Source organism: Prosopis cineraria, unplaced genomic scaffold (assembly GCF_029017545.1).
Source record: "Prosopis cineraria cultivar Desert tree isolate PC_DT_omini unplaced genomic scaffold, ASM2901754v1 PC1, whole genome shotgun sequence".
Lineage (NCBI taxonomy): Eukaryota > Viridiplantae > Streptophyta > Magnoliopsida > Fabales > Fabaceae > Prosopis > Prosopis cineraria.
In genome coordinates, this window is record NW_026555332.1 from 1,620,932 (window position 1) to 1,643,788 (window position 22,857).

Genomic DNA, 22,857 nt, shown 5'->3' on the forward strand with positions numbered 1-22,857 from the left:
GAAGTTGAACATTTTGAACTCCACGATGAATAATATCATTAGAGTAAATAACGAATCATCGAAATGTGAAAGTAAAAAGAGGTCATTAAAAAAGCCATTCATAGGATTGCATACTCCTCTCAGTGTAATTTTAGAATGTCCCGACTCTAATGAACGGTTGTGTTCGTCAAAAAAAAAAAATCAGGGCATGGTGTTGTGAAGCAGGTCAGAGATATAAGGTCTTAAAAGGATGGAATAACTTGATTTCTAATCAAACGTGAGAAACTCAGGCTCCCTTACCACAGTTCACCAAGATGTGAGAATAAAAAATAAAGAGAATTAATGTAAATGTAAGAAAGCAGAGATACATTAATTAAAAAAAGAGGTGGTGGGCTATGCCGGCCGTACAAAAAATAAAGACTAAAATTATATGATAAAAAGAAAAATAAAATAAAATAGCATATACGGAATCTGAGACTAATAAGTTATTGATGCTCATGATAATTGTTGAGAGAAAGATCCTCTATTTATAGATGATCCTAACTTACCCAAGTTTCATGATTGTCACTTTTCTTAAATTTAGAAAACACTTCCTCCATCGTGATCACTCATCATAGATGATAGTTTTGACTTAATGGCTAAGATTTCATAAATATTTTTTTATATAATTATTTTAAAATCAATTAAGTTGAATTAGATCCAAGCTTCTAAATTTATAATTTGAGTATAGACATGTTACCGTAACAAAAAGGTTTTGAAAGGACATAATGACTCGGTTATAATTTGTTTAAGGTGCAGGATATGTCTTCTTTAAGAATACGTGTGTGCATGGCAAAAGTACGCTTCAACTCAATCAAAAATTCAAACAAATCAAGCGGCGGAGAAATGCAAGTAAAGTGAAGATAAAAAAATGGAAGAGAAGTGGCGGAGGAGACAAAAAGGATAAAGAAGAGAACATGCATGGTGCCAACATCTTGACCCATTTCTTTCTTTCTGTTGTCCTTTTCTTTCTTTCTTTCTTTCCCTCTCTCTTTCCATTTCCTTTCTCTTCATTTCTTTCGGTTTCATTCATACATATATGCTAATTAGCTGCCAATGATTCTTCTTGTCAATGAGGATCATTGCGTTCTCCTACTTTAATTTCATTTTAATTTAATTAATTAATTAATCCCATTCACTTATTTATTTAGCAAGAGTTCATCCCACCAAATATCGTGATTCATGAGTGATCCAACAAGTTCAGAATCTATCATATTATCTGTGTCAAATGAGCTGCAAGTGCAGTAAGGCTATTATTCAGACGACGACGACACCGTAGTTAAAAGGTGACAGCATATTCGTTGTGATGTCATACAGATTCATTTTATCTGGTATACAAGACAGAGAATAATGAAATTTGAAAAGACGACGCAAATTAAAAAATTATCGACCACAACTGTAAAAGATGCTTATATCTATAGAAGGCCAGTTTAATCATGTAAACTATTATTATTCACTGTCAACAATGCCAGAGGTGTTATCTTCATTTGGAGAATGACATGACGTGCACTTACAACAACAACAGTACTTAGCTTGGTGCCTTCACTATCAGTATTCAGTAGATCCACAAACAGCACTTGCGCTCAACAAATTGTGAGATCATTCCAAATTGTAACGTGGCTTAGATGCCATTCATATCCCTCTAATCATGCCTCACTGCTTAATCCACAATCATACGTATCACACAAAAACAAAAAACACTCGATATCTAGCCTTCACAACCTCATGTAGAAAAGGAATCAACCCTAAAAGCTCCTGCTCCACTGGGTATATTTGGCACTATATATCCTTTTCACTTTCACACACCCATGCATGTTGAAATCACGAGTCAAAAAAGCAGGTGAGAATTATTGTTGTTCTTTGGGATAATCTAAGCCAAGAATTTACAAAAGCTATATATCATAGCCTAGGCCGCCTAACTATACAATTCGCCACTTCTGCAAAAACTATGCTCTCTAAGTATTCCATTTAATCTCTCCCTCTCATCATCCACTCAAGTCTAAGTGACCATCAACCATTGAAAAGCTGAAGTCACCTTGAGATTCCTCACTTGGATAACCCCAAAAAAAAAAACCCAAAAAGACTAACTCATGCCATTCGAATCTTTACGAAAAGAACAAAAATGTTTTGTCAATTCAGTCATTAGAAGATAATTATCATCATTACAATAATTTTTTTCTCTAAAAGCTAAATTGACAGAACTTGTTTTTTTTTCAAAGCTCAAATTATAGTGTACTTGACAATGACATTAAGTTATTACCTACGCTTGTTTAGTTTTTTTGGCCAGCATGACCTCACCCACCTACACTTTGAAAATCTGGTCCTCCCTTGCTTTGGATTCCACACGAGCTTCACCACTCTTTTGAATCAGAGAACCATCTCCTTCTGCATCAAAGCTAGCATGGACACTGTAAAGGACATAGACAAGCACTGCGAAGGCTGAGAAGTATCCAAACCGAACATAGGACGGCCGGTCGAGGGAGCCTAGCAGGAACACGTTCAGAAAGATCGAGACAGAGGGAATCCATGGCATGAGAGGTACGCCCCAGAATTCTGGCTTGCGTGCTTGGGGGACCATGCAGTAGAAAATGTTCAACATTGCAATGGTAATCACACCACATGCAACGAGCATTCCTAACTTGGCCCTGCCGGACGGTACAAATTTCCAAATGAGGGTGAACATGAGAGAAGTGAAGGACAGGGAACAGAGGAAGGACAATGTAGGCCATGGATTGGTTGTGCCGGCCACCACATAGCGCCTATAGATCACAGCATTTGCCACCATGTAAAACACAAAGAGTGTTCCAATGGACACCAAGTTCAGAAGGACATCTAGATCGGTGAAAAGGGCGATTGCAGCTGTTAAGATCCCTGAAAAGCAGATTATGTGCGAATATATGAGAAATTTCGTGACTCTTGAATGCTCAATCATGTATTCAAACTATACCACTCAATGGCCTAGGGAGAGAAATTAAAAGAAAAGGGCATGTGGGGAAGTCAAAATGTCCTCAGAGCATAAAGATCATGGCAAAAACACATCATTCGAAGGCCAACTTTATATAGTAGCTGCACGAAGAGGAGCTAAGCTAAGGTTATCATCATCAGTCCGTGATTCCAAATTCCAATCAAGAGGAATATTTAACTCGCACAAAAGTGGTGGAAGAACCAATACAAACCACTAACCCCCTGCATGTGAGATTCTTTATTGTTCGTCTAAACGGATTTTAAAGTGATATAGCGTGACTTATTCGGCACACTACTTTCCACCAATAAGCCATTAGCCTCTTGCTTAGTCTTTCTAAGCTACGCACCCATACATTTCTAGTTGTCACCGTCCTTGCAACTAGATCCAGAAGAAAACAACACTCTTGCGTTTTTTATTAGGTGTTCACAATCAGATTCTTTTAACAAAATGATACAGTAAACACTGTAGTAAAAAAATTAGATAATTCCATCCTTCTATAATTATGCAAGACACCATTGCTGAATATCATATTCATGTTAAGTACTACAAGGGGACCATCCCAAAGAGTATTGACAAGGTCGTAACGGCTCCATGAAAGCATGTGATATCCATCCTATTCCGTGCACTTCCATGAAGATTATGCAGAAAATATATTCATTATTTAATTAATTTGATGTGGAGTTTTGTCAATTGTAAGACTACCTGCTGCATCTCTCGCCTCTAGCTAGCAAGAGATTCTTAATTCTAACTCTTAGAATAACCATTAGAAATCACGTGAAATCGACTGACTTGGATGATATTTGAGCATTTACAACTAGGAAATGAGAAAATACCCCCAATCAAGTGATAAGGATCAACATCATTATCAATTTGACAGGAGGAAGCATGATGATATCTGTTGACATTAATGACAAAACCTTGGTCTTATCACTACCAACAAGCTAAACCAAACAACATCCTTCAGCGCACGATGAGATCGTTCAAGTGGGTCCCACACTTGATTACAAAAAATCAAGACCATCTGCAAACAAAACATCAATGGCCAGTACTGCTAATAAGCACAATCGCGATCGAAGCCACCTCTAAGCACGATCGCAAAGGAAAACCATAAGCACATATTATATTTGAGAACTCTTGCACTGATCGATGATCAAACATTTATGGTGGACTGGATTATGATTTATGGATACTGCTATAACCAAGTTGTGGGCAACGTACCAAGAAAAGCGGAAGCGTTGACAGGCGTGGAGGTCTTCGGGTGGACCCTAGCGAACGAGGGAGGGACCACGTTGGACCGCCCGATCACGCACATGTACCGAGCCTGACCCAGCATCGCCACCAGCAACGACGTCAGGATCCCGAAGCTGGCTCCCAGACCTATCACCTTCGAAACCCATCCCCAGCCGTCCGATTTCCCACTGAACGCCGCCGAAAATGGCGCTTCCGTATCGATCTGCGTTCGGATCCGGATCACACCAGATTGTAGTTCAAGCCATCCGTCAAATATTTTAAAGCAAATTTAACCTTTTTTTTCTTTGTTATAATATTATTCTCCATTTTGTTCATGCATTCTGAAAAAATGGGGACTTTACTGGCTTAAAATTAGGACAAAAGTTCTCACAAATAGCGGGATTAACCTTATTTTTTTTCAAAGAACTAAACCTGATAAAGGTGAAGATTCCATAACCAAATACTTCAAGTACGAATAATTTTAGCACGATTGTTAAGTCAAAAAGTAATTAAAAAAACTGATGATGCCTAGGTAATAATTTAGTCAAAAAAAAAATTGATAATTACCACATCGTAAGGGAGTAGTTTGGACATTGAAGTGGCCATCAGACAGTAGAGAATTGTGACGAGGACGACAGATCCTGACACGCCGATGGGGATATCTTTGACGGGGTCTCGGACTTCTTCGGCCATAGTCGAAACGGCGTCGTATCCTATGTAACTAAGGTAAACCATGGCTGCCCCCTGGAACACCCCCGAAGCTCCGTACGGAGAAAACCCGGATGGGTTTGCCGGGTTGCCCGGCTCCTTAAAGTTCTTCCAGCTCCCTCTCCAAAAGCCCATGAGGATCACAAATGCTATGAACAGAATGTGCAGCGCCGTCAATACCAAGTTCACCACTGAACTCTCCCTCGTGCTGCGCAAACAATCGTCGCAAATCAAAATCAGATCAAATTCTTATACGAAAATGATGGAGCGAAGGAGATTCATTGTGCTCTAATTGTATTCATGTAACTGTATTTATTGCGTTGTGTTGCGTTTCGTATTAGTGTTAATACGTGATATCTTTGGTGACGTGAATCACCTGTAGCAGATAATGAGGGTGATGAGCAAAACGACGGCCATCGCGACGATGTCTATCTTGTTGAAGCCTTCAGGTAGAGAGTGAACGGTGAACCTCCATTTTGCGGTGGAGACGCCGATCGCAGTGCCGAAATAGGCAGTTAATCCTCGGGAAACAGCGGCATTTGACAGTACATAGTCCATCACGAGGTTCGCACCAGTAATAAATGCCGCGAACTCTCCTGTCCGAAAAATCGAACGGAAATGGTTCAGCCAGGGAATCATATAATAAATATATACATATATATATATATATATATTTATATATCTTATCATGAAGATTAATCGAAGAATTGAATAAGAGTAATGAGCGCTAAGGTAACGACGATAATGATTGATGAACAAACCGAAGGTGACGCGGAGGTAGCTGAACGCGCCGCCGGCGACCGGCATGTCAACCGCAAATTCGGTGTAGCAAAAGGCGGAGAGGAGGGAGCAGAGGCCGGCAATGGCGTAAGAGATAACGACTGCGGGTCCGGCATAAAGACGGCTGGCCCTGCCGGTGGTGACGAACACTCCGGCACCGACCATCCCGCCAAGTCCAAGGCCAACCAAATCATACCACCGAAGGGTCTTGCGCATGTCGGAACCCGAGCGAGCTCGCACCTTGCTCATCTCGTCGTAAGAAGTAGAGACGGAAAGAGCTCGGCGAGCAAGCCGAGTAGGAGTGTGAGAGAGGGCTCGGAGGTAAGCTGGGAAGCTGGAGAATGACGAACTGTGGCTTGCCATTAGGCCAGTCGGTGGCTTTCTGTGATAGTTATGGAAGGAGAAGGAGACGATGATGGTGGTGAAAAAGATGGGCTGCCTATAGTAATTTATAAAGGCTGCGTATAACATAAAAATAAGTGGATTCGGAATTTCGGGATGTGAAGTTTCTTTTTTCATTATGGGAGCATTTTATTTATTTTTATATTTATTTATTGTAAATTATTTTTTCCTTTTACATTTCCCTTAAAAATATATAAATTATGTTTCAGGGGATTGGCTCGCTCCTTTTACTTTTCGTTCCACCGCTTTTTTCACCTCCTTCCACTCGCTTTTTACCTACGTCTCATTCGTTACACTTAAATTTGGACAACTTTTTTATTTATATTTTTCTCACTCTCTCTTTACTACACATCTCAACCATATGATTAAAATTTGAATCATTCAGGTGTAATGTTTTTTAAATGCATTTCTAAAAAGTTTAGAACAAGTTTTAGCAATTTGAATTTATTTATTTATTTATTTTATAACTTTAATTTTAATAATATTTTTTAAAAATTTTAAATCTATATCGTTCAAATTTTTACCGATTTTTTATATGTGAAGTGGAAAGGAAGAGGGAGGAAAAGGAATTACAGAGGCGGAGTCGACTTCAATTTTTACACAACCACTTTCTGAAAACAAATTCACGCTCTAAATACAAGTTATTTTACATTTTTTTTTTATATTTAATACTTCTTTCGGGATGTGTTTCTAAATAGACACCGTTAATGTTAATTAAGATTAAATATAGAAACTTATTTAATTTTAAGACTATTTTAATGATTTAATGATTAACTTTTTTATAGTTTCAATGAGATAATTAAAAAGAACTTATATTTATGATTCTATGCAGTAGTACTTAATTTTTGTTGATACTCCTCTAATCCTATTTACAGTACACAAATAAAATATTTATTTTAGTATTATTTATAAAAAAATTATAATTTTTGTGTTTATTTTTGTCCTTTTATCCCTATTAAATGTTGGAAAAGGAAAGTTATTAAATGTTAAAATATTTTATTTTTGATGTATAAATATTTACAAGAAGTAAAACTGAAAACTTGTTAGATTTTTTTAACAGAATTAATGAAATTTAATGTTGTACTTGATTTTAATAAAATATATTAAAAGTAATTTATAAATAAATATGAAGTTCAGGAGAATATATTCCAAGTTCCCATCTAAACTGGCCATTTAAAATAGTCCCCAGGGCGAGAGTCACATAATTCCCATTGCTTTTATCAGATCTGAAATTTCACTTTTTTACTACTCAATCACCCCATTTTTTAGGCTTTTTTGGTAAAATGTGAATACTAATAAAACTAATTACATATAATGTAAAATCTTAATTTCTTTAAAAATTATAAATTCTTAAAAATAACTTCCATTTAATAATAAAAAGAATAAGAAAAATATTTAAGAAGTGACATAAAAATGGCTAATTCTTTTTTGATATGAGTTTTATCAATTTTTTTTTACAAAATTGCATCTTATATTATGAAATACCAAATCACTCAAAAAAAATCTTAAAATGACGGTGGAAGTACCTTGAATCAAATATTAAATTTTACATAGAAATGCAATGAGACGATTAAGTAAAACAAAAGGCGAATTAAGACACATTTTTTCCATACATGAAAGCAAAGAAGATGAAATGAAATCTACATTATGAAAAAAATTTGTTTTCTTGTACACTTTATTGTTTTCCATTTTTGAGTAAAAATCTAAATATAACAATTCTCAAAGTTTATAATATGCCCAAGAATACACGAAACGGGAAGAAGACATTTATTACGAAGACTTTTTAATGCTGAAAAAAAGTTTAAAACTCCCTTGCGGCTGAAAAACAAAACGGTGACGCATGGAAACTTGCGCGGGATGCACAAATGTGTAGTAGTTAGGTATTTATTTTCATGTAAAAAAAAAGAAAAATTACACCTAATTCTCAAAAAAAGAATTTATTATTAATAAATTTTATCACATTTATAAAATACTCTCAAATGTTAAATTCTGTGCATTTATAACTTGAATAAGTATATTTATAATTAGATAATAAGTATTTACAACTTACAATTATAAATTGTCATTTTTCTTTGTAAATTATAAATACATAAGATTTTATATTTAAAAGTATTTTATGAATTTTATGAAATCTTTTGATAATAAATTCTTTTTTGTGAGATATAGATGTAATTTTTTTTTCAAAAAAATGTTACATTGAAAAAAAAAAAGCATAATCTCTGAAGAGAAATAGAATAAAATTTCTTAATCACTCTATTTTATCTTAATGGAAGGCACTATAACTCTTTAAGCATGAGGTCTGAGTTTGGGTTGTTAATGTAAAAAATATCTTTAAAAAAATTACTCCCAATTAAACTTTCCAATACTTCAATCTAACCTAACTTAAAAAAAAAAATCATTATACAACTTTTAAGCAGGATGTTTTTACACATGTTTTACAGAAATATTTATTTAAATCGATTGACACTTGGCAACTTCCTCTAAAACTCTAAATTTGAACCAATAATTTGACATATATTGAATGTGACCTTATACATTATATGCTCATTTATGTTAATCTTCTTAACTTAATTTTAAAGTATGAATTTTTTAAATTTTTATATATGTTAATAAATTAAATTATGAATAGTATGATATAATTTTTTATAAAATTTAAATATTTATTTATGCTGATTTCCCTATCTTATATCTTAAAACAAATTATTCCCTTCATTTCAAATTGTAAGACACTTTTAGGAGAGATTTAGCCTTCCAAAATATAAGATACTTTGAAAATATTAATGTTTCATTAGGCAAGCTTATCTAAATATTACCCTCTTTCTTTTTATTTAATTTTTGTCCCTCTCCCATTTCAATATACTCCATCCGATTCAAATTAGAAGACATTTTTTGCTAGATCATCTTGATTTAGAATATAAGACACTTGGTAGGTTTTAAATTTTTTTCTATTTTATGCTTGTATTTATTAACTTGGTTTGTTGTGCAGTATTTATTATATTTTTTACACTCTTTATGATAGCTAAAACTTTATTGATTTATAAGAAGAATCATGCTTTCTTATGTTATAATACTTCATTAAGAAAAATAGTATCTCTCTCATTTAATTTATTATTGACAAGTGAGGGAAAGGGTAAAAAGAAAAACTTGTGATATTTTTAATTGAAAATAAGGATATAACTTAATTTTATTAGTATTTAAATTATAATTAAAAATGTCTTATATTTTGATCTGGAGAGAGTATTAAATAATAAAAATTATTTTTAAAAATTTATATTTTTTAAAAGAAATAAAATTATTAAATATATTTAATTAAATTTATTTGTATGTAAAATTTTATCTAAAAATATTTTATAATTTGAGATAAAAGAAATATTTAATATCTGGCCAACAATACATGCTCATTAAGTCAAAAGGACTCAACCACATTATCAAGGCTAGAAAAATAATATTTGCAAAATATAAAGTGTTATTAAATAATATATGTTCACAAAATACAATATATTGAAACAAGAAATTGTCTTGAATATGGTATGCAGTTCCAATGATGGTCATAATAACGAGAGTTGACCAAACTAATGTGCTATGTATCAAAACCATAAAACTGCGGTCTGACTTATCCATTATATCAGAACAGATAAAGTCAAGGATATGATAATATATATATATATATATATATATGTTCTTCAAGTTCTATTCGTATCGTAGGAGTGAGAGAGTATTTATTTGTATTTTATTTATATGACACTTATATAATTTTTAAGTCTAACTTTATCTTGTCTTTATTAAATACTTAAAAAATTATTAAATATTAGAGTATTTTATTTTTAAAGTATGAATATTTAATAGGAATAAAGTGAAAATTTTGTTAGATTTTTAGACATAATTAATAAAATTTAAGATTTTTCTTAGTTTTACTATAATATATTAAAAATGATTTATAAATAAGGTTGAATATGTAAATTGCCAGATGCCAACATATATACACACATGCTCAAGGTTTTGTATATAACTGTACACAGAAACTTAATTATTCATTACATCAAAACAGGTTTAGCAACTTGATCAGGATCATAAGCTTACATATGCCTGAGATTTTTAATTATTTTCATACATGAGATTTTTTTATTACGTTCTTTTTTATTATTATATTTTAATAGCAGCAAGACGCGCGAGATAAATGTTGAAGCAAATCGCAATTTCGTTGTTGATGTTGTTGTGGAGACCCTTATCCCATAACATCTATAACATTAATTCTTGAATCATATATCTTGCTTAGGGGTGACACTTTTTTTTTTGGCCATATGAGATAACAAGAAATTCTTAGGTGAATTAAATGCATCATGTCATTTATGATCTGTCCAATAAAAATATGATATTTAAATTATATTAGATATAATCTGATTTTGATATTAATGATAGTAGAGAGAGAAAAGATAAAAAATTAAATTTGTATTCTATTATAAAAATAAAATTAATTAAAAAAAATATCACAAAATTTATTTAAATTATTTAAAATATTTTAATTAAATATATTATAAATAATGTGATACATTCCATTTATTTAAATATTTTTTGTTAAAATAAACGTAAAAGCAACAGAAATTTAAGGCGTGCAAAAAGTAAGGTTGTTGCTCCTGTGCATGAAATGTGGAAAAAAAGAAACCATTAATAAATGCAGAGGGAGCCAAACTTTGAATCAGCGGTGCGTCTTTTCTATATTTCCTGCTTCCTTTGCTTTTATTTATAAAGTAGAGGGAGAAAATTTTATTTTTTATTTTATTTATAAATTATTTTATTAGATTTTTATTATAATTTTTTATTTTTATTTTATTAAATATTAAAGAGAGAAAAAATATTATTAAAATTTATATATTTAATAAGAATAAAGTTGTGAAATTATTAAATTTTTAAATAGAGTTCACAAATTTTAAAGTTTTTCTTAATTTTTACAAAATATATTAAAATTGGTTCGTAAATAGGATACGAGGAGCATGTTATATCACTAAAACTTAGAGAGAAAGAGACTAGTCAATGTTAAGATGACGTGTGAATCTTGTATGGAGTACAATCATATATTTATGGTGTCATATTCTGTAGAAGAAGCACTATGGCGTCATATTCTCTCTATGTGAGAAGTATCTAATTAAAAAAGTTTCTTAAAAAAAACATTACGTAAAAATTCATTTATAAAGAAGTCTATAAATTTGAAAAAATATAATATAACCATATCTTTTGAAACCCGTGTGTAATTTGTCATAAGTGTAAAAAGATTATACTATCTCAATCCTAGACCTGTTGAGTTGTAAATTATGATATATTTTAATAATAAATTCATTAGGATCACTTGTAAATTTGACAAGAGGAAGATGTTTTTGTGGGTTTGTGTTTACAAATTATTATCACCAACTTAAAACTGAAAACATGTTTAATATTTGGTCCATGTATTAACTAAAGCTAACATGAGTGATATGGGTTCTTATCACTTAAGCATATAATTTGAAGTTTGAATTTTAACCCTTGTGTATGTAACAAATTAATTGAAACTTAAAAAAAGTCCATCATTTATCCTAAATACTTAAGAGGAGATAATCTCTACTATCAATAACGCCTACACCTTCTACTGTCCAAAAAAAAAAGTATGATGCATGTGATCTTTGTACACCATTCCACCCATAACAAATTGTAGCCAGGTCTCAAATATTTTGAATGTAACTTTTTATTTTGCAAATTTATGATATTTATTTATAAATAAAATACAAATCCCTTGTTTAGAATTTACGCGAAGTTTTATTTAATTTAAAAAACAATGAGGAAAAAAAAATGGGAGGAAGGTACTAAAAGGAGACGTGGGGGAGGGGGGAAGAAAGAGCGTCAAGTTTGAGGAGGGAACCAGAAACGCACACTCAACACACCAAATGGCATCGGTCCCTGAGATCGGATTGGAATTTGGAAGCCATGTGCCTCCCCATGCCCCTCGCTACTTAATTTACGTTTTGTTTTGTTTGTTTGTTTTTAACAGTTAACACGTTTTATCCAACTTCACTATTACATTATTATTTTTTTCGGTGAATCACTTTTACATTATTATACCTGCTTCTTTAATGCGCTTTTTTTAATACCACTATTTACTTTGAATATATTTAAATATTGTCAGGTTTAATTTTAAAAAGTTTTCTAAAAAACATTTTTTATACATTTATACAAATTTAAATTCAATATTTTTTATTTAAACAATTATAATCCCTTTTTACTAAAATGAACCCCCGTTGATATTGCAACTTTTTTTTACATTTTGATCTTCTATCTTTGATGCTGTGTTTAAAAAGTAATTTTAAAAAAGTAACTAATAATTAATTGACTTCAAATTTGAAGAAGCTCATACCATACAGAAAATATATCAATGTGGCAAAAAAAAAAAAAACCCGAAAATATATCAATATGATTTTTACATGAACAAAGTGCTAGACTTAATTATTATGCAGATAACGTATCGTGTCAAGTACGTTATGTCAATGCAAGATGGAATATAAATAAATTAAAGTTAATGGTGTAATCAATTATAATTTATTTTTTTAAAAAATATAAATGAATGGATTTTGAGAAATAGCTGGATTAAATAAAAGAGACAAGTAATTAAATAAAGAAAACCGTGGATAATTTACTCAATGCGTATTAACTAAGGGAAAAGTTCAACTAACATTAATTTATCTAATTTTATTCATTGTAATTTAAATATTAAGATTTTTGATGACTCATTTCATGAATATAGATCTTTTATATAATCTGACACGACAGAGTTGTCAGGACGTCAAGTATATTTATCACGCAGGTTTTACATCATTCGTACGATGTGCCATGATGTCAATATTTATCAGAGGTCCTCTTTTTAATTGAAGAGAATTATATTCAAAATATGATTAATTATTAAATTTAAATATCTCTTTTAACAAAAATTTGAATCTCCATTTATTAAATAAATCCCTTCTACACCCATGGCATTCCAGTTGTCTTGTGTGTGCATGATATGAAAAGTATTTGTTAAAATGGTTGAGAGTAGGGAGAAGCTAATGCATGTAGTACTCATTCTAATTATATTTATAAGTCACATTTTAAAAAATTTATTTAGTTTCATTCATGATTCATGATGTGATTTTTTAAGTAATATTTAAAAATTACTCTTTATAAAAAAAATAATATAAAATTATTTTTTAAATTTATTATATAAGGATATATTTAAAATTTTACATATTTTTATTTTTTATATTTTCTTATTAATATTAAGGAGATTGATGGAAATGATATATAGAGAAGATGGGAGCGCTAAGTGGTAATGCCTATTTACAGTGACCAAACGCAACCGTGGTCAGTTAAATTTCGCATGGTGGGAGCACAATGCAATCGTCCACGTGGTTGGCTTCACATACACGAATAAGGTACACCGCCAACACCGAGGACCCATTGTCACCGTCGTCAATCAGTTACAGAGATTCAGGAAAAAAGTTTCTTCTCATTACTTTTGAGACTATAAAATATATTTATATATGTATATAAAAGTTATTATTTAATTTGGGTCACGGGCGCCAGATGAATGAACGCGTATTGAAAGCAGGGGCTCGGGGGCTCGTATCGCATCTACAGTGATTTAGCGTTATGGGCCCTTCTTTGTTCTCAAGCGGGAAGGAGTGGAACTCGAAGCGGTTTGATGACACGTGGCACTCAATCTCGCCGCTTTCCCTCGCAATCAGACATCCTTGACCGCTTCAAACATTTTATTATCTCCCCCGGTTAATTCGCTGGCGCGGAATTTTTCTTTTTTTATTTTTCAAGGAGAGAAAAGTGAGGAGGGGAGAACATGTTTTCCCACTTGAATACGGAGAAAAAAATGAGAAAAAAATAATATATAAGATTTATATATTTTATTTTTAACTTTTTTTTAAATATAAAGAAATTTTGGGAGAGAATTTTATTTTTAAATTTACTCATAATTTTTTTTTGTCGCCTCTTGCTTTCTCTGTTTTTATCATAATATTTATAATACAATTATATTTTAATTATGAAATTTTGTTAAACAAGCAGTACATTTAATTTTTAAATTAATTAAATAAATTTTTATTTTAAATTTTTAAGTTAATTTTTAATTAAATACCTTATATTTGTTGAATTATTATATATTTAATAATTTAATAAATAAAATTTTAAATTGGATATAATTTTTTTAATATTGAATAAAATAATTTTTAATTATTCTTTTGTTGATCAAATAATGTATGATAAAAATTATTATATATATATTAAAATATTAAATTTTATTATATAATTATTTTTATAAATAATAAGATTATTATTGTTCATATAAAATTAACAACTTCTCTCCCCTCTTTATTTTCTTTCACTCAATCAAGCACAATCAAAGATAATTACATCTTTTCAATTTTTTTCTTCTCTTCATTTTCTCTTCTTCCTATTTTCCTCTGCAAGCCAAGCACAGCATTCAGGTGAACCATTTTTATATTTTAAAAAATATTGTGTAAGTTTGTCTTAGTTATTGATTCAGTTTTTTAACTTAAATGTTTATCAATTTACTACTTTAAATTTATTTTGGTTATCAATTAGATTCTCATTGTTTACAAAGGATGTAACATTGTTAAAATTTACTGATATGGATATAAAATATTGATAGCAATCATATAGATTAATAAAAAAGAAGTGTAATTATTTAATTAAAAAAACAAACTTTGAAATTTTAAAAAGAAAGAGAACAAAAGACATCATAAATAATTGTATTCATAAAAATTAAATTGATTTGCTGTTTAATTTGTTATATATCAGGTTATCAATATACTTTATACGTTATATTATTTTGAGTCAATTTATGTTTTAAAATTTACAAGACTTACATGATAATTTAAGAAAATATAAAAGATTAAATTGATAAAAATTAAATTTAAGAGATGAAATTGATAGCTAAGGCAAATTTGAAGGACTAAAATTTTTATCATGCCATTCTAAAGAGTATAAAGTATTACCGAGATTACTTTCATGACGTCTCAAGTTTGAGTTCTAAAATATATTATTATATTAAATAAAAATATTAAACACATTTCCGTGATATTCATGAGACCACCATTATTAGTAATAATGGTTATATATAATGAGAATTGAAAGTTATTATATATTTATACCATCCGGGCTGGGTTTAGCATAAGAAATTAGTCCATCATATTGTAACAAATTAAAATTTAAATCTTTGCAAAAAGAAATACTCATATTTAGTATTAAATCATGTTTCAAACAAAATTATCTTTGATACACATGGAGACAACTGTCCACAAAAAAATATATTATATATTTAATTTTTTTTTAAAAAAACCCCTCCCCTCCAAAAACGTATATACATATATCATTTTTCATATAAATATGATTTTATGATAAATTAAAATGGGAAGAAGGTAGAGATAAATAGCAGAGTACTGTATGGATTAGATAAGGTGAGGTAAGGTGTAAGAGTGTGAACCCATTCCCCCTGACGACATTTGACCAATAATTTGCTTCACCTTTTTATGCATTCTGCGTATATATGGTTTTCTGCAAAATCCATGTTTTATAATTACATAATTACACTGATACTTTTTGAAAATCTAGCTCTTAGTGTCGTATTGGTTGGTTTATTAGACACATTTCTTAAAGACTAAATTAAAGAATGAGTTATAAATTGTCATCTGGTTTGTTAGGTTGATATGGATTTTATTTTATTTTATACTAGTAGGCATGTCAGTTATTATACCGTTTGAATAATTTCTAATTAACATAAATTATTTAATTTTTTATTTATACATGTAAGTTAATATTTTTTAATTTAAAAAATATTAAAAAATGTTAGCCCATTAATTATTAACTCAAAATTAACTATGAAACAAATATAACATGAAAAATACTTAATCATGAGAACAAAAATGTGTGGAAACATTCCACTACTCGTAGAGTCTCATGTGGCGTTCTCAACTCGTGCATTTTTCTCCACCTCATCCAAGATTCATACAGAAAGACACTAATAGATAGGGAGGTATGAATAAGTTGAGTCGCGATCACAAGTGGCACAACAGTTGGAGTCAACTGCTAAGTTATCTAGAAACGGGACATGTGACTGCCACGTGTGCTCAACCTTTTTATGATGTGACGTGGCAAATGAATCAAAGCTAAATTGAAACTCTGCAGCTCGGTACCGTGCATGAAATGAGATTGTCTCCTGTGCCTATACGTGACGTGAGGGTCAGGTCCACCGTTTTAATTTAATTTAGATGGTTTGGATTTAAAATTTTTAATTTGTGTTTTTTTAATATTTTGTTAGAAGTATTGGTTACAAAATTATTTTTAGTTTATATTTATTAAAATAAAATTATAAAATTTTGAAATAAATTTTCTCATCAAAATTCTTGATGGTCCAAATTTTATTAGAGGTGCACCATGTGCTCGTTACCTTAATAATGATGAACACAGGAGATGAACCGTGTGAAGCTCAGTAAGTTGGCGTACTTCTCCAGTGCTATTTACAAGATAAAAAGAGGGAGGATATTTGTTTTGTTATTATTTATGAGATATTTTAATGATTATTTTATTTAATTTTATTATTTTACACCTGTTAAATATTGAGAAGTTTGTTAGATGTTAGAGTGTTTTATTTTAAAATTATATATTTAATAGGGTAAAGTTGAAAATTCATTATATTGTCATATGGAGTTAATAAAATTTAAAGTTTTCTTTAATTTTGATAAAAATATTGAAAGTAATTTATAAAAAAAAAATCATGCTTACCTAGCTGCTCTCATTAAGGCTTGATTTTGATGGAGGGAAAAGCAAGAAGAGAGTATGGAAAGAAACTAGGAGGAGAAATTTTTTAAAAATAATAATTTTCATTATTTTTAAGAGTTTTTTTTATTTTTCTTTTCATTCAAATAGAGGATAAGTCATTTTGCAGATTTTAATTAATGTCTTCACTAAATTGCTGTGTGTGTGTGTGTGTGTTTTGTCTTTTTTTTTTTTTTTTTTGTTTTGGGTAATCACACTCTGAACAGAAGTATCACTCATACAGATTAGTATATGACGGAAACATCAAAATTAATAACAATGATATTAAGTTACTAATCCAACTGGCTCACCAAGTTCATCTAATGAACATGATATAACAGTTTAATATTATATACTCCCTCTAATCTTATTTAAAATACACATTTTAAAAGTAATTTTAGTTCAAAATATAGGATACCATGTAATAATTAAATTATTTTTTTAATTTTATTCCTTTTTAATTAGTACAAAGGTATTTAATGTAGTTGTATTATTATTCAAAATTAAAGGTAAAAATAAAAGTACATCTCACTTTTTAATGATACCAAGAAAAAAAAATTAACTTTTTCTTAAGATAAGTAAAATGGTTGAAAGTATCTTATATTAAGAATAGAAGGGAGAACTCACAGAGTAATTGGCATGTGCATAATAATTACTAAAAATATAAAATTATACTATTTCCGTTCAAAAATGTAAGGCATTTTTTAAAGAGTTAGATGTTAAAAATATAAGATATTTTTAGTCTTTTGAGACGTAATCATTATTTTTTTTAAAATACCCCTATTGATAATTACTTTATATTTATTATATGATATTTAATAGGAGTAAATATAAAAAAATAGAGTTAATTGGAGAGTAGATAACTACTTTATTAAAAGAGTAAAATTCAATTAAAAATGTTATATATTTTTAAATAGAGGGAGTAGTCATTTGTTGAGATTGCTCAATTTGAACTAATTTTGTATTTTTATTATATATGACAAGTTTTCTTAACAATTGAACACTAATTGTGATAAATATAAAATATATATATATATTTTAATAATATAAAAAACTGTGATAGAAATTCGAGGGCATAGAAACTGAAAAATATTATAGATAAAATTGGAGAAAGCTACGAAATGTGTCATGTGGATTCATCAAAGTTATAAAGTTGAAGTGAAGGGGCATCGTTTTCACTTTGACGATCTCCTTTCTACATGTCGCCTTCATAATTATTATACGTGGCGACACGTAAGGCATCGCCTGTGCGTGCTGCTGCCGATATCCTGAAACTGGTTCCACGCCCACACCAATCTCCTTCTATAAATTACCCAATATATATATATATAACTGTTGGTATTTAGTGTTTTGGTATTTCTACTTCTAGTTTTTTCATTGCTCCAAATTTTTTAAATTTTATTTGTCTATAATATTAATACTTATAACCACAGATAAAATTAAATCTGCTAATGTATAATGTGTTATTATGAGTCTCACATCGAGAAGCTATATTGAGAAGTGTGATTTATAAGTCAATTGCACATCTTTTCCTTAAGAGACATCTTTTGAAAGTGAATTCTATTCAAAGTGTTTATGGTTATGATATTGATACTTTCATTAAGAGTTGTTGTAATTTTAACAAGTTAGCACAATAAACAATATAGTTTATGTACACATATATCACTGTTCTCATGATTATACTTAAAAATATAAGGACTGACATTACAGCAGGTAAAATTTAAGAAATTGAGAGTAATGAAAAAAATATAAAGGCTAATATCAAAATATTTAAAAGTATGGAAACCAGTAATTAATTTAAAAATAAATAAATAAATCATTGCCAAAGCTGCCTATAAAATTTTTATATATTTAATTTATTTTTGCACATTTATTCTTTTGTTAAACTCAATCATGCGATAAAACACTAAACATGATCACCTCTAAATAAGGATCAGGCACTTGGTATGGTCAAGCACTAAATTTACCATAGCATGAATAACTGATCTTATCTATTGGCTATATTGTATTTTCATATTTAATCTAAAAGCAACAATTTTTTTAGTTAAATTTGTGGAGGGTCTTTATAGATTATTGACTTATTATATGAGTAATATTTTTTATGCATATAGTGGAGTTCTTAAAAGAAACATTTAAGTGACCTATAGCTTACTTATTAGGGTAAGAGCAGATTTCACAATTCTTCCCCAATTCAACTTGTAGCACTTATGCACATAGTGTCAATTTTTAATATTAAAAATTACTCTCTTCTTTCACTTAAAAAAAAGTTATCCTCATCAACATAGGACAGTCTTTAAAAGTTTTTCTTGATTCAAAATATAAGATATTAAATAGTTTTAATTTTGTAGTTTTTTTCAACTGTACATTTAATTTATTTATTATTCGTTTTGAAAAGTTATAGTCTATTAACTTTTAATTGTTATTATTAAAAAATTGTATAAAATATTTAAAAAAAATTATATTTAAAAAAGTCTATAAATTTTTTAGAAAATTTAGGTTGCAACTATTTTTTAAAAAAATGGTCTAAAAACTGATTTTTTTTAAACTGTAAAGTAATTAATGTTCTATATTATAAAAGGAAAAGAGCAGATGAATTAAAAAAAAAAATAATGAAAGGAACAAATCAAACGGAGATTGAGCGTGGCAGACAAAAAGAAGGCGGGGCATTTAATTCATGAGGCACGCCGTGACGTGATCACATTAATCCTCTCAAGCTCAATTAAGTCAAAATCAGATATAAATGCCTGCTACATTAACAAGTTAGGTATGATATTATACGAATACAAATAGTCATCAATTTTTCCACGTATTTCTATATCCATAAAATCACAAATATATGTTCACAAATGAAGCAATCTCTTTCTAAATATAAGAGAAAATAACCAAATCACACAATTTAATAAAATTGGTTAAATATAATAATTATATTTAAAAATTTTAAAACAGGATTAAATTATCTCTGTAATTAACTAAACAAATTTGTGTAATGAAAATAAATAGTTTAGGAGGGACAATTTGGGGAGGATGTGACAAATGCGTCTTGATTATATGTAAAGATTACTAGAATTCATATGGCTTGTGAATATTAACAACTTAATCTGGGTTCCAACATAGAATAGGAGACTTCTTTTTGCCCCAAAAAAAAAAAACATAGTATTGGAGAAAAAGTTAATTTTCTTTAATTTTGACATAAACCTTTTTTTTTACATAAAATTGCAACAAATCTTCTAACTTTATTTCTTATTTAAAAAAAAAACTTAATGCATTATCATGGCATTTGTTCTTGGGTTGGGTGTTTCACCAAACCATTATATGGAATTGAAAATTAATCTGACCACTCTTCTCCTGCAAATTTTGTAGCTACCATGCAGACAAACTAGCTTCTATCACAATCTTTTATCAAGCTGGAGGCCACAATCAATCCGTCGCAGTCAATTAATATTCAATTCTTTCTTTTGACAAAAAGTCTGGGCAGGGTCATCATTTATTTGATTTATTATTATTATTTTTACTTTTTTCACAATATAATTGATTTATTAGTTAGCATGGCCTAAAATAATTGACAAGCATGACTGCATGACAACATAATTATTGTGAAGACATCCTAACAAATTTAACAAAAAATAAAATAAAATAATTATGCTGAAATTTAACAAATATATATATTTTTTTATTTCAGAATTATGCCTAACAAGTTCAATAAACACAGGATAATGAGTATACGAAAACAAGGGGCATTTAGGGGGAAAAAGTTTAGATAACTTTCAAAACACCGTATAATGAGGACCATGCAGAAAGGCCTTGCAGCAAAAACAGATGGAGTATTAAGTGGTAGTATGGGAGATATTATTATCAATTAAATTTTACAGATAAGACATTCATTTATTATACAAGCGTATTTACATATATTGATAATGACCAACATAAAAAAAATTAGTTTTTATCATTAAATTTTTTAAATATATAATATAATAATTTCATCATAAAAAAACATATATATATGATAGTAAACGGTAAAAACAATATTCGTATCAAACTAAATGTTGTAACCACGACGTTGGAAGTCAAATCTAGTGTTGGTCCAAAGCCATGAATTACATTGAAAAGAGGAAGAGGACCACATGGGCCCAAACGACAAAGGGCCCTAATATTGTTCTTTTCAATTATGTGGGCCTACTTTACTGACCCAAACAGTCGATTTAATGATAAATAATTACTGATGGCATAAAAAAAAGCCACACATTATGAACAAAGTTATTGTTTTGGTCCCTATAATAAAATAATCGTTTCAGTCCTGAATCATGATACCATTAATAATTTCGAGAAATTAAATCCATTCAACTTCACTGTGAGTTTATGGACCCATGTTTCTTTTTATTTTTATACATATTAATCCATGTTAAAATGACATAAAGAATAATAATACAAACTCTGGGCAAAAAAAAAAAAAACGATGATAATACAAACGCCTCTTGGTTCTTTTTTGGGTCAAAATACAAACGTCTATTTAAACGGGACCATCTTGGGTGGAAAGTTTGGGCCTCAGCCCAATGTCTTATAGTGCTCACCCATCAAACACTTTCACTCCAAATGCCTCAATCATGTACAGAGCACATGTTACCACTCCCATATTTTAAATTTAAATTTTTGCAGCCAACCAGATATTAATAAAATCAAGATTATTACAGATCTACCATATTATGTTGGCATGAGTAATAAGAGCTCTTTGTTGTAACTTAGAAAAATAGTTTGGAATTTAAATCCAAACATCGGGGATGATCTCATTTTTTGCTCTCACTATTTTTTTAAAAAAAAGGTAGAATTTGTTGCATGTACTAAAGCACAATTTGAGTTGGCGGGTGAACCTGGAAACCCACAATGGGTTTGGTCAAGAGTTTTGTTGGGTTGCTTGGGTTAAATTTTACATTTTTCCCTTATAGTTTTGTGCTTTGATAACTCTATATTGTTGGATTATGTGTGAATTATGTTCTATTTACTTGTGAACTACACTCTTTTTAATTTCAATGTTACTTTTTAAAAATGGTTTTATATGAATATTTTGCATATATTTTAATCATGATCACTCTCTCTATTTTATATATAAGAGAAAAAAATTATAAATGCTTAAAGATAATTATGTCTAAAAATAAAGATATTGGACTAAATGCCCTATATTAATCAATATGATTAACCACTAATTATTTTTGTTAATGTAAATTATGATGAGCGATTTAGAAAATGTGTAATAAATGCTTATTGAAATAGATGATTTTGCTTATATTAAAAAATAAGTAAAAAATGATAATTTTTCTTATAAATACAAATGGAGGGAGCCTGTTAACATCAATTTGACCATGATTTAACTACTAATTTTTGAGTAACTGCTTCACCAATTCAATCACCGATTTGTGTTTTTTCTTTTTTTTATCTTGATTGTTGTTGATAGAGCGTACTTTTTGTGCCTCGCTGATAGGGGAAAAAAATATCTTAAAAACATATATTATATCCCAATATTTGGCATTGTTCTATTGAAGCTCTCCTCTTTTTACCTGTCAAGAGCACCAATAATAATAATATAATAATAATAATAAGCAGCCATGGTTTTCATTAAAATTAGGTTTTTCGTTGGCCGAACATTATGATAAGGTATGAGAATTAATAGATCTCTTATATTGCTGATTTCATGTTTAATATGTAATAGCATGTCCTATGATTAATGAATTTATTGTTGCAAAAAGTAGTTTATTCGACCAAAATGTGTTCATGATTACATGTTGTCTAATCTCTCAATCTTAATTAGTTAAATACTCAACTATTACCCTTAAAAGGCAAATTCGACTTATCTTGTCAGTCTTTTCTTTTCTCTTTTTTTTTTTTATCCTTGAGAATTTTTTAACGGGCCTATATTT

At 29.5% G+C, this 22,857-nt stretch overlaps 1 protein-coding gene across 2 annotated transcripts; it reads right to left on the minus strand.

Moving 5' to 3' along the window:
* Positions 1-1,447: 1,447 nt before the first annotated feature.
* On the minus strand, positions 1,448-6,135 carry LOC129293213 (cationic amino acid transporter 7, chloroplastic-like). 2 transcript variants are annotated; one of them, XR_008589114.1, is made up of 6 exons: positions 5,683-6,135; positions 5,298-5,517; positions 4,781-5,129; positions 4,202-4,436; positions 3,817-4,004; positions 2,759-2,889 (listed from the first exon to the last, which is right to left on the minus strand). XR_008589114.1 is itself a non-coding variant. In XM_054931037.1 (5 exons), exons 1-5 carry the CDS (start codon positions 6,062-6,064, stop codon positions 2,321-2,323), a joined length of 1,755 nt encoding a protein of 584 aa, XP_054787012.1. In that variant the 5' UTR covers positions 6,065-6,135; the 3' UTR covers positions 1,448-2,320. The 2 variants fall into 2 exon arrangements, 1 of the variants encoding a protein (XP_054787012.1); XM_054931037.1 differs by lacking the exon at positions 3,817-4,004 and having other exon boundaries at positions 1,448-2,889.
* Between the last annotated feature and the right edge of the window lie 16,722 nt (positions 6,136-22,857).